At 39.9% G+C, this 13,173-nt stretch overlaps 1 protein-coding gene and 1 pseudogene across 1 annotated transcript; both read left to right on the top strand.

Annotated features, from left to right (window-relative positions):
• Positions 1-3,338: 3,338 nt before the first annotated feature.
• LOC130075782 (cystatin-B-like) lies at positions 3,339-4,467 on the top strand. The gene is made up of 3 exons (XM_056240550.1): positions 3,339-3,498; positions 3,773-3,874; positions 4,290-4,467. Exons 1-3 carry the CDS (start codon positions 3,424-3,426, stop codon positions 4,443-4,445), a joined length of 333 nt encoding a protein of 110 aa, XP_056096525.1. The 5' UTR covers positions 3,339-3,423; the 3' UTR covers positions 4,446-4,467.
• A 4,136-nt stretch (positions 4,468-8,603) lies between these two features.
• LOC130075793 (uncharacterized protein K02A2.6-like) lies at positions 8,604-12,940 on the top strand (annotated as a pseudogene).
• The last annotated feature ends 233 nt before the right edge of the window (positions 12,941-13,173 follow it).

The following is a 13,173-nucleotide window of genomic DNA, read 5'->3' as shown; positions in this document are numbered from 1 at the left end:
TCTGTTTCTTTTCATTTTGAATTGTTTTTCGATGTTGTTTAAACGTAGACATTTCAAGCTTTCTATATATTTCTGAGTTTCGGTTCATTTATGAGACTGGCTCCAGTTCACGAGCAATGCAAGTTATATCGCGCCGGCGCGTCCATGTACTGATTAGCCTACAGGCAATCGGTTGATGAAACATCGATTAAAATTAAGATACAATTATTACAAATCGAAATTCACTTTAAAGAAAGGCTTTGTGTCTTCTGTTTGAGGTCTCTGTGAAAGTTTTAAAACAGTTTTTTAGTGCCGCTTCAGAGCGGTCGCGTCCATAACGGAAAACTGTCACGTCGTGATCACACCTTATAAATTCCCTTCATTCTCTTCTTCAAATGCAACATGAGATACACCCATACATGCCAACCCTCCCGATTTTTCCGGGAGACTCCCGAATTTCAAAGCCCCTCCCGAAAATCTCCCGGACCGACCTTTCTCCCGAATTTCTCCCGATTTCCACCCGGACAACAATATTGCTACACCATCCGTCACTGGGCGCCGTTTCAGACCGAACAATAATAAAAGTTACACCTCGAAGTCAAGCGCGGCGATGGCCCAGTCCCAAATCGCACACTTCATGAGCACTTTCGGTCTTGCGGACTTACAATGGCTGCCGCGTGCGCATGTCCGTTAAGTCCGTGAGACCGCAGTGTGTCCCATTTATCATTTTTAGATCTCAGAAGGGTGCTCGCGAGCGCCCCGAAGTGGTCGATTTGCGCCCTTGATGCGCACTTTTGCCGAGCCAACCCCCCCCCTGTTCCTTTTGAATATCTCCCCTCCCCCTCAAGGTCTCACGGTTGGCAAGTATGGATACACCTGTTGTTTATGAGACTGTCATAATAAAGGAGTCAAATATTGTCATTTAAAGTCCGATGTAAATTAAAAAGTGTTTTACTTGTTAACTATTAGTAAAAATATTTTGATATCTTGAATTAGTGATGTCACCCTCTCTTAAAGGTTGGCATACAATTGTTTAAATTTTTTCCTGTAATTTTTTGTTTTTAATTTTTATATATTTATATATAATATATTTATATTTATATTATTGTCATACTTGATTTTGTTATTATTTATTTACTGTCTCGGTGTTTGCTGTGGTGAAATGTGTTGAACTTAAAAATATTATTTAAAACATAAAATATGTTGAGCAATGTTTTTAGAGGTGTTGAATATTGTTAGGAAATTATTAATCTTTTTTCTTTAATCTTTTTTACTTTTTCAAGGATCTGCTTGAAGATTGGAACAAAATGTTCCTAAAACATAAAGTCCCAAATTGTATTTAAAAAAAAAAAAAAAAAACCTGCAAAGCCTGTGAGTTAAAGGCTGTTTATGAGAATTCCGGTTTTCAATATCCCAGTAGCCTATCTTCAGTTTAATATGTTTCTTTGGAATTGCATTTACCGGTTGACATGTACAGTCACGACTGGTGGATTTCAAACTGTAGCCTGATGAAACATCAAGCGCAGCCAGATATACTACGCACTTTCGTGAGATCGTGTTGGTCTCGTCGCTTAAATGACATTATTAAATACAAATCTGGTTTTCTTGATCTCTGTCAACAGGAGAGCGACACTCTTAAAAATAAAGGTTCATTATTGTCATCGATGATTGATGAAGAAACTTTAACATCCACGAACCTTTCTATTAACACAAAGTTATTTATAGTTGAAAATGTGCTTTAGATTTTTTTTTAAATTTCTTCACTCGAAAAAAAGGTTCTTGACTGAACAAAAATAGTTCTTCTTTCTGGCATTACAGTAAAAAAAAACACATTATGACGCTTTATTTTTAAGAGTATAAGATGTTATAATTTGCGAAATGTTTCAGATGCTTTAGAGATCATTCTAATATGCTGATCAATAAGCATTTATGATTATTATCAATGTTGAAAACAGTGTGTACATTTTTTTTCCAGGATTCTTTGACAGTTCAAAAGAACAGTATTTATCTGAAATGGAAATTGTTGGGAAAAGCTTTTTACTGGAAAAGCTTGTTTTAAAGGAGTGTTTGAGTCTCACCGTCATAATGATGTGCGGGAAACACACTCTGAACCTTATAGCTCCATTTCATCTCATTGTCATCACTTTATTTTATAGAAATTGTTTACACACAGACATGTTGTTGTTACCGTAGAATATATAATCAATGTACAAATTAAACAAACCTGCACAGTATATCAGTGTGAATCATTGACCGTGACGAACGCAGCATTCATAGAAATAAAAATATAATAATGTTATATGTATCTTTAATAATAGTGTGTGTGCAGGGCCCTTAAATGTCACACACACTGCAGTGCTGTAACCTGTGAGGACAACTGTGTGTTACTGCGTTCTGCACACATGCGATAGAGTTCTGATGTTCAGCAAACCGTTGTGACAAATAAACTCACAGTTTAGAGAATATTAGGACTGTTTCGACAAATGTGCCAAAGCAATTGAGAAAACTGCAGTATAGCTTGGGGGAAAACAGCAAGTTTGCTAAGACGTTTGATAATTTACCGTTTAGGCCTAAAACCAAATTGAATGAATACATCTTATATAGGCTATATAGGTTTTCTCGTTTTTCCAGAAAAACAAAACAAAAACGTTTTGACACATATCCGCCATAAAGTGCGTATATCATATGCACGCAAAAACTGCGTATCAAAAAATGTTTGGCGTGTAAATGACACGAGAAATAACATTCGTCGTATAGATACGCACTTTCAGGAGATCATGATCAGATGATCCGCACACAAACTATATCTGTACAAAAAAAACAAAAAAACAAACAAACAGTTTTTAATGATTTTATTTCTTACTCTATAAATGTTAGATCTGTAGAAGATACTGATTCTTTTAAGTTTGCTTTATTTTTGTATTCATCAATTCTTTGAAGACTGGTGTAATGATGCTGCGCTTTCAGCTTTTATCACAGGAATACATTACATTTTACAAAATATTCAAATAGAAAACATGCTATCTCAGATTCTCTAAACTGTTAAACATTGCTCTGTATTTTGTTAACTAAATAAAGAAAAACATGATGCTTTTGTGAGTCAATTTGAAAGGGATAGTTCATTCAAAAATAACAATTCTGTCGCACTCATGTTGTTTCAAAGTTGTGTGACTCTGGGCACCAATATTGGTTCAACTGGTTCCCAATGTTCTTCAGAATATCTTCTTTTCTGTTCCACAGAAGAAAGAACAGTTTTTCTGAATATTACACAACACCCCCAGAGTGACACTCCTCATTCATTCAGTCTCTTTTATGGAATTACATGGAAGTACAATAACGACTGACATCATGAGATTTTGGCAGTATAAATAGAGGATCAGAATCAATCTGAGAGACAGACTGCCTGATAATACTGTTTATTATCCAGCTTTGATCACCAGCACAATGACTGCAGAAATCGCTGAAGGATGGAGCACAGAGGCGTTTGCCACTGACGAGGTGGAGAACATGTGCATTAAGGTAGGAGACTAAAAATCACTCTTGTAGTAAATGCAGTTTTTGTGTTTGTTTCAAACACAGCCTAGTAAAATGATCTAGTTTGATGCTGTAAAATGTGTTGGCGAAATTATTTGTTATTTTTTAAAGAACTGTTTTACTTTTCCATTAAAGTCACAAAACATTTCACATGAGTTTTCTGATATCTGAATGACAGACTTACCTCAGTACACCAATAAACGAAATCTTTTTAAAGTAATAATATAGATGAATATGAAATGTGCATTTGTTTATTCAGATGAAGGCAGACATAGAGAAGAAGACTGGAGTCCATTTTGATGTTTTCATTCCTAAAACCTTTAGGTCTGAGCCAAAGTGTGGTGGACACTATCTGGTCAAGGTAAATTAGTATTTTTGGGGGGTTTTATGGATTTTTTTATGGAATACTTCTGGCACAATTTGTATGTTTCCTGTATCAACAAGCCAACTGTGACAGTGTGTCCTAAACGGATGTGATGTGTCCAGTAATTTTTCAGTCCTCTCTGAAAAGGTTAAGTGAATCAAGTACAAAGTTTCTCTGCATTTGTATAAGAGAAAACTTCTCAACTTTGTAGCGTTGCTGGACACGCAATGCTCACTGTAGCAGAACTCGTAGAAATATGATTGCTGTCATGGAAAATGAATGTGTTTATGTGAACAGGCTTTTACATGGAAGAGATAACTTAAAATTCAAGTCTCTCTCTCTCTCTCTCTCTCTCTCTCTCTCTCTCTCTCTCTCTCTCTCTCTCTCTCTCTCTCTCTCTCTCTCTCTCCAGGTGAAGGTCGGAATAGATGAGTACGTTCATATGGTGGTGTGTGTAGTGAATGAAGACATTGACAAATGTCTAACTGTGAAAGGAGTCCAGTACCCTAAATCCAAGAGTCACCCTCTGGAACCCTTCGGAAAACTTCCAACCGCATGTGGAAAATAGTCTGTCTGATATAATATAATAACAGACACAAAATGAGCTGCAAAGTAGAGGAACTATTGAAAACTGTTTCATTTCTCAATATTAAACTCAATATTCAAACCCTCAGTGCCAGTGTCAGTGTGTTTATATGAAAATGTGAACACATTTAATTCACTTTACTAAACATGTTATATGCTGAAACAATAAACATAAAATTAACATAAAAAACACAGTATAAAGTGTGAATGACATTGATTTCTTGATTTTACAACTGTACTGACTGTCTAAATGAATGTAATTTTAAAACATTTTGTAATATACAGAATGTATTTTTACACTATTATATGAACTGAAATCTTGTTCATCTCAACTTCACGTCATTACAAACATGTAGTTTCTTTTCTTCACTCAGTGTTCATGAGAGGAGGAGCATTTTGAAAATATAATTAATAGAACCCACAAATACTTACAATATTTCACATGATAATGTATTTTTTATTTCCACTAAAAGAGAAGCGTTTAACTCTGATCTGCCCTATGAAGTGCAAATGTATGGCCAGGTATAACCATAAAAATATGACGTGAGATTTTTTTTTTTTTTTTTGAGATTTCAAAACTTCTTTATTTTCTCATAACGGAGTTCTCTACAACACAAAAAAACTCTATTTCCAAAACACAGGAAAAACTAAGTAATTTAGCATGTTTTTGATTCTTAACTCAAAAGAGTCCCAAAACACAAACCATTGTCCACAACAGAACATAAAACATTCTTTAAACACCAAATGTTTATGAACTCCTCTACATTATTTGTAGTACTGTAAAAATCAAAATCAACTTTCAATCTAACTTTCACCATTCTAACAAAAACGGTGTTTATATCGAAATCTAAGCACTCGTCAATCTTATTTCTTCTGCTGAGGTAGATGTTAGATGTCAACTGAGGTACAGTTGACATTTAACTCTCCATTTCTGACTGTAACTAAAACCAATAATAAATAAACTCTTAGAAAAATTCTCTCCAAACGACATAAACATTTGTTGTAACATCTGAAAAAAATAGCACAATCTACTACAATCCAGAAAACAATGATAAACTGTTTCCCTCTGCAAACAAAAAGGGCAATCCTCACTTACATTAGGATTAATAACGGAAATAAAAGCATTGACAGCCACAATACCGTGTAGGATTCTCCACTGTAGGTCCCCTACCCTTTTGGTCAATGGTGGTTTGTATATAGCTCTCCCAGAGCCGGCCCGAGCCTTTTAGGGGCCCTAAGCAGAATTTGATTTGGGGGCCCCCTCCCACTATGCGGAGTCACCTGTGCTTGACGATTATTGAAACAAATGTTACGCAATAATGATACATTATAAATTAATACAGTGAGGTTATGTATTAATACAAAATAAATACTTAATAAAAAATAAATGCCTAATTAAATAAAAAAGTTTTAACTTTTACTTTACTCTTTTACTAACTCTTTGAAACTTCTTAAAACAAACTGTCTCAAAATATATAAAATAAATTATTTGCTAAAATAATGACAAAACTGAGAAATCAGAAACATAAAAAGAGCAAGGGTTCAACAATGACAATTATTGTTGAACACTGTACAAATATTATTCTTTTTCAATACTGTCTATACTGTCTCACTACAGTGTAACTGTCCTCAATCTTTTTTATTATTATTATAATAACAACAAAGTCTGTTACTATAATACCGGTTGTACTGGCGCTCGTTGTATGTGTGTATGCAATGTATTTTTCCCCTCGGGGCATGCCGTAGATAGGAATGGGTCGCGCGCACTTGGTACTGGAGTGTCGCGGGTTTTTGGAGTAAGTGATCTGATATGTGGTATAATAAAGTGGAGAAGAGTTCAGACTGCTATGTTTATTATTTATTCAAACTGCTACCCTTAAACGCAGAAGGTTAAGTTCCCCTGCGGCTGTTTTCTCCAACTTAAACCAATAGATGTTATTCGATCTGCGTCATCAATGTTTGCGGCGGCCATATTGTTGACATAGAAACCACGGCAACTGTCAGTCTGTCAATTGACAAGCGAGGCAGCGTCGGTATTATCCATGGTATTATCACTGTATTTTTTATTTTTAAACAGCGTGATGGTGTGTTGTGTAATACACGGCTGTTCTAACAACAGCAATAAGAACCCCGGAGTTAGTTTTTATGATTGCGATAAGTTACCGACTGTCAGAAAGCGTGAAGGGAAGGAGACAGAGTTGAGCCAGCGCAGGAGAGACTAGCTAGGATAAATTGGCTAAACTTTTAGCCAACTCCCCATAGAAAAGTCTGTTCCCATCATTTTACCACAGGTTTCACACATAATCCGTGTGCAATGCGTGTGCGGTGTGTATACAGTACAGAAGCAGGACGCGCAATACTTTATGCTGCGTTTGCAGTGCGTAACTGATCCGCGGCTGTACCACAAACACCCTGGTACTCACTATTTTTATTTTAACACATACTCACTATTTCAACAACGTAAGCCAATTATTCCATGCATTACTTCTATATAAGTTGCTCAAGCAAGTGGTAAATATATGTAACCATGTACTTATATTAAAATCGCAAACATTTTAAATGAAAACTTAAAATTGACAAAAACAACCGACTCTCATGCCTTTTCTTTTGCATTTACATTTTAATACAACAAATCTTGCATGTCACAAAGAATTTGTTTTTTCACCTCCACGAATGAGACGAGTGTCGTTCATTATGTTGCCTTGTTGAGGTGCATTGTAGTTTGTGCGGATAGCCTACTGTATGAACGAGATCGTTATAAATATCCGGATAAGTTACGGGTGGCAATAAGGACGGATCTTTACTTAAGCTTGATTGGTGTGGACCCACATCAAATAATAGCATTATCTTCTCTTGATACCGACGAGATGAAGCCAGGCTACTGCTCCCCTCAACTCAAATCTGCGCGCGGTTAGGGGCAGCAGGACAGATGTCATGTCAACAATATGGCCGCGGTTAGCTACTTCCGGTGTTTGCGAATAAGGTCTATACCGTGACTATGCGCAGTTGCGCACGAATTGTCTATGCACGCGCGAGGTGTCTAGATTATGCGCATGATTTAAACGCTGGCAGACACAGCAGCAGTTGTAGGTATATTGATCATGAAATCAGAATTTTCTTGTCTTGAATAATTCATTCAGTCAGTCATATTCATTCATTCATTTATGTCACTTGTTTAAGTCATCTAAAAAAAAGATTTTTTTAAAAAAAACTCGATTGAGGGGGCCCCAAGCAGCCGCTTAGTTCGCTTATGCCTCGGGCCGGCCCTGAGCTCTCCACACCGGTCTGACTTAATTGTCAAGCCCTAGATGAGCTCTCCAAGGAGTGTCAGTCCGCCCACTTAGTTTGCCTTTATTTACAATTTTTACAAACATTTTATACATCGTTTTTCCTCCCATATCATCATGCATTTGTATATGGAAAAATGTATATTTTTAACTGACGCGCTCGCAAACGTTACATGTGCGTTTTCAGTAGGCCGCTATCGGTCGAGCTTTTCTCTCTTGCTTAAATCAAACTCAAAAACAACCTCTGACGAGCATCACTTCTCTAAAACAATTCACTTATTCTCTAAACACATTTCAGCATGGTTACATTCAACTTTAAAGTGTTTTTATACATTTACCCACCTGTAACACAGGAGAGAAAACGAGGAGACAGTAGCTGTGTCTGAAACCGCTCCCTATCCACTATATAGTGCACTATATCGGGTGTCAGCCATTTTGTAGTGGTGTCCGAATTCTGAGTGAACAACATCATTCCCTACATTCATTCACTACTTTTACCCACAATCCTCTCTGAATTCGAGTGTACATTCGATGTACACTTGCTGAAGCACTATTTCCCACAATCCAATGCGGAGAGAACTGAGCCCATTTAAAAAACTATTTTTTATTAATCATTACTTGAATATAACATATTAAACCATTGAGACAATATTATATGGATGAATTTTAAAATTAAATGAAATTATATTTATAAGGTAAATTATATAGACCTGTATAGCCTACAATTGTTTTATAAAAATATATTATTTAGGCATTAATGTTTTTGTGGTAGATGTGGGGAGAGTTATCTTTGTCATATTAGAATTGTACACTAGGTGGCAGTAGTAGCTAAGTCAAAGGAGTATGGGGTATATAGCCGAGGAAGAATCTGCAGGCTTATGTGTTGTACTGGCTGGCACTGTTTGTATGGATGTCCGGTGTTCAGTAAACTTCCCAGATAAAGCTACCTCGATGTCTGCTGTCTATTATTAGTACTGAGGATACTACATTTGGCGACGAGGATGGCGGTTGAGCTCGGAAGAAGCTTGTGAGTCAATCACGCGGAAATTTGACGGAAGTGGATTGACGAGGCAGCTAACGCTAACCCAAACGTAGAGATGGCTACGGCGATGGTAGGAACACTTACTGCTTTTGACAGTCAGACCCAAACTTGGGAGGAATACGTCGAGGTATTGGGACATTTTTTCGTGGCGAATGGGATTGAGGATGAGGAAAAAAAGAGGGCAATATTGTTGAGCTCTGTTGGCAGTCGGACATACAGTTTAATGAGGAACTTATTGAGCCCGAACAGGCCTGGTGAAAAATCATATAAAGATTTGACGGACCTGCTGCAGTCGCATTATAACCCAAAGCCCAGTGAAATAGTCCAAAGATTTAAGTTTAATTCGCGGACTAGAGCCGTGAATGAAACGGTGATGGAGTACGTGGCAGTGCTGCGAGAGCTCGCGCAATATTGCAACTATGGCGATAAGTTAAAAGAGATGCTACGCGACAGGCTCGTGTGTGGCATAGCGGACGATCGCATGCAGAGGAGATTGTTGGCGGAGCCTGAGCTCACATTTGAAAAAGCGTTGAAAGTAGCACTGGCCATTGAGACAGCAAATAGGGATGTCCGTGATTTGCAATTGAAAATGGTGGAGGGTGTCGGGAGTAATGTTAGTAATCAACTGCTAGTGCATAATGTGGAGTCAAACCATAAATGGCAAGGAAAAGCAACACCATTGACATGTTACCGGTGTGGGGGGGAACATATGGCAAGAGACTGTCGTTTTGTCAATGAAAAGTGCCATGGCTGTGGTAAAAAGGGACATTTGAAGAGAGTGTGCAAATCCTCGCCTCTGGCGGACCAGTGGCTTAAGGGGGAGGGAAGAGGGAAGCACAAGCAGTCTGGAAGGTTTAGAAACGATAAAAATCAGTCGGCGCATCACATAAGTGAATCTGTGGAGAATGTCACGAGTGATGAAGATGTATTTACGATGTACAATATAACAGAACCAAAGTTAACGAAAATCGATCCCATTACGGCGCAGCTTAACATAAATGAGAACATTGTGGAATTCGAAGTGGATACTGGCTGTAGCGTGACGATTTTGTCAAAGGCTGAATATGACAAGTTATGGACCGTGGGGGACACCCAAGAGTTGCACGACTGCTCAATGACGTTGAAAACTTATACGGGCGAAAAAGTACCAACACTAGGAGCGGCAAGGGTGACTGTGAGGTTCCAAGACCAAGTCAAACAGCTACCAGTAGTGGTGGTAACCGGGCCAGGTCCAAACCTGTTAGGTAGGGCATGGATAAAGGAGCTGGGAATTAACTGTGTCAGTATAAATAAGATGGAGCAGCAAGAGTTAACATTGCAGTATGTGCTACGGAAAAATGAAGATGTGTTCAAGGAGGAACTGGGTACTTGGAGGGGTCCACCAGCAAAAATTTACATTACAGAAGGGGTGAGTCCAAAGTTCTATAAACCCCGGGCCGTGCCCTATGCCATGAGGAAAAAGGTGGAGGTGGAGTTAGAAAGACTCACAAACCAGGGGGTTATTGAGCCAGTGAAGTTCTCAGAGTGGGCAGCACCGATTGTGCCTGTGTTAAAAGCTGATAATTCTGTGCGTATTTGTGGTGACTATAAGCTCACTGTCAACCAGGTATCGAAGCTTGAGCAGTATCCAATACCGAAATTGGAGGACTTATTTGAGAAGTTGTCAGGAGGAAAAAGGTTCAGTAAACTGGATCTGAGCCATGCATATCAGCAAGAGATATACTTGATGAGACATCTAAGCCATATGTCACTATTAATACGCACAAGGGTCTGTTTCAGGTGAATCGTCTTCCATTTGGTGTTTCCTCCAGTCCAGCCATATTCCAACGAATGATGGAGAGTCTGTTGGCCGGCATCCCGAATGTGGCCGTCTATCTGGACGACATTTTGCTGACGGGCCAGAGTGACAAGGGTCACCTTGCAACGCTGAACCAGGTGTTAACACGACTCCAGGAAGCTGGTCTTCGCTTGAAGCGCAACAAATGTGTGTTCATGGAACAGGAAGCAGAGTTCCTTGGTCATAAGGTAGACGCAGCTGGACTTCATCCTTTGCCACATAAGGTCAGGGCAATACAAGAAGCACCGGCACCGACTAATGTCACAGAACTGAGAGCGTACCTAGGACTGCTTAACTATTACAACAGGTTCCTGCCACACCTGTCAACATTGTTGTCGCCTTTACATGAATTATTAAGGAAAGAAACCACTTGGAAATGGAAGGGCGAACAGGAGCACGCTTTTGAGGAGTCCAAGCGACTCATGCTGTCGTCTGATGTGTTAGTACATTATGACAGCCAAAAAGATCTGATCCTAGCCTGCGATGCTTCTCCTTATGGGGTGGGTGTGGTGCTGTCGCATCGCATGCCAAATGGGCAGGAACGACCAATCAGCTTCCTGTCTAGGACATTAACGTCAGCTGAATTAAACTACGCCCAACTGGACAAAGAAGGTCTGGCGGTGATATTTGGCATTCAGCGTTTCCACAAATATTTATATGGAAGAAGGTTTGTCATTTGCACGGACCACAAACCGCTACTGGCTCTTTTTAATGAGATGAAGGCTGTGCCTCAAATGGCTTCACCTCGTATACAACGTTGGGCTGTTGCCTTGAGAGCGTATGAGTACGAGATTGTTTACAAGCCCGGAAAACATCATGGCAATGCGGATGCGTTGAGTCGACTTCCTCTACCTCAGCCGCCTGTCAAGAAAGAGCAGGAGGAGCGAATGCTGATGTTGGAGAATGTGACCCTCGTCTCAGCAGCAGAAATGAGCAGATGGACAAGCAGAGATCCGGTGTTGTCCAGAGTGGCGCAATTCGTCCAACATGGTTGGCCGCCACCAGACGGGAACCCAGTTTTCCAACCATATGCTGTGAGGAAAACAGAGTTAAGTGTGCAAGGTGGATGTGTACTGTGGGGCTCACGGGCAGTGGTGCCGCCGCCAGGCCGGAACGCCTTGATACAGCAGCTACATCACGGTCACATCGGCATCACTAGAATGAAGGCATTAGCACGAAGCTACTTCTGGTGGCCAAAGTTAGATGCAGACATTGAAGCGGTCGTTAAACGATGTGTAGCATGCCAAGAACATCGTAATTCTCCAGCTCCCGCACCTCTTCATCCCTGGGAGTGGCCGAGCAAACCCTGGCAAAGATTACATGTTGATTATGCAGGACCTTTTATGGGACACATGTTTTTGGTGCTGATGGATGCGCATTCCAAACGGATGGATGTGTACCCTGTAAATACCTCAACTTCAGCCAGCACGATTGAATGTCTAAGGAAGAGCTTTAGCAATCAAGGAATACCGGAGACAATGGTGTCCGATAACGGCTCATGTTTTGTGAGTACAGAATTCCGAGAGTTCATGCAGAAGAATGGGATCGAACACATCACTTCTGCTCCTTATCATGCTTCCTCTAATGGTTGTTCTGAACGCGCAGTCCAGACATTCAAGGCGATGATGAAGAAGGCAGGAGAGGGAAGCGTAGCCACTAAAGTATCAAGGGTGTTGTTTAGTTACCGCATTACACCACAGTCCACTACGGGGCTGTCGCCTGCTGAAATGTTACAAGGCAGGAAGTTGAGATCGACATTAGACTTTATTCATCCGGACCGCAGAAGGAGGGTGGAACGGCAACAGAGCTTTCAAAAGAAACATCATGACAAGCAAGGTTCCGGGAGAAGTTTCCAGGAGGGAGATGCAGTGATCACAAGGAATTTCAGTCATGGACCTAAGTGGATTCCCGGGTTCATTATCAAGATAACAGGTCCTGTCTCTTATAAGGTCATGTTAGGAGGGGGCAACATTGTGCGCAGACATGTCGACCAGATATTGGCCAGTTCTGAGGATAAGGACTGGATGGAACCAAAGATTATGGAACCAAAGATTATGGAACCCTTGGGGTTGTCTGAATCTTCAGCGGCAGCTGTTGCAGCATCAGAGACATCCATTCCCGAGGAAACCTGCGGTGTTCCAGAGACAAATACTCAGAGTGTGGGAAAACCTGTTTCAGAAAAGGCCAAACCAGTAGTGATGGACTTTCAACCTCCAGGTACTCCAAGGCAGTCACTAGCCTCGATTGCACTGGTACGCCGGTCGCTGAGAACTGTTTCAAAACCAAGTTATTTGAAGGACTATGAGTGTTAAAAAAAAAAAAAAAAAAGGTGTTAGAGTTAAATTATGACTAGCACATGTTAAAGTGATTTGGGGTAGGGTGATGTTGGGAGTTTGGACGAAGGCAATAGCTTAAGGGGGAAGGAATGTGGTAGATGGGGAGAGTTATCTTTCTCATATTAGAATTGTACACTAGGTGGCAGTAGTAGCTCAGTCAAAGGAGTATGGGGTATATAGCCGAGGAAGAATCTGCAGGCTCATGTGTT

Source organism: Rhinichthys klamathensis, unplaced genomic scaffold, assembly GCF_029890125.1.
Source record: "Rhinichthys klamathensis goyatoka isolate OS25496 unplaced genomic scaffold, OSU_Roscu_1.1 h1tg000603l_1, whole genome shotgun sequence".
Taxonomy (NCBI): domain Eukaryota; kingdom Metazoa; phylum Chordata; class Actinopteri; order Cypriniformes; family Leuciscidae; genus Rhinichthys; species Rhinichthys klamathensis.
This window is presented reverse-complemented; position numbering and strand designations above follow the sequence as displayed.

What these genes read in the sequence shown, in the direction of transcription:
- LOC130075782 (XM_056240550.1), top strand. Translation starts at nt 3,424, where the DNA reads ATGACTGCAGAAATCGCTGAAGGATGGAGCACAGAGGCGTTTGCCACT. An exon ending in TGGAGAACATGTGCATTAAG is followed by an intron (nt 3,499 to 3,772) that starts GTAGGAGACTAA and finishes TTGTTTATTCAG; the next exon opens with ATGAAGGCAGACATAGAGAA. An exon ending in GTGGACACTATCTGGTCAAG is followed by an intron (nt 3,875 to 4,289) that starts GTAAATTAGTAT and finishes CTCTCTCTCCAG; the next exon opens with GTGAAGGTCGGAATAGATGA.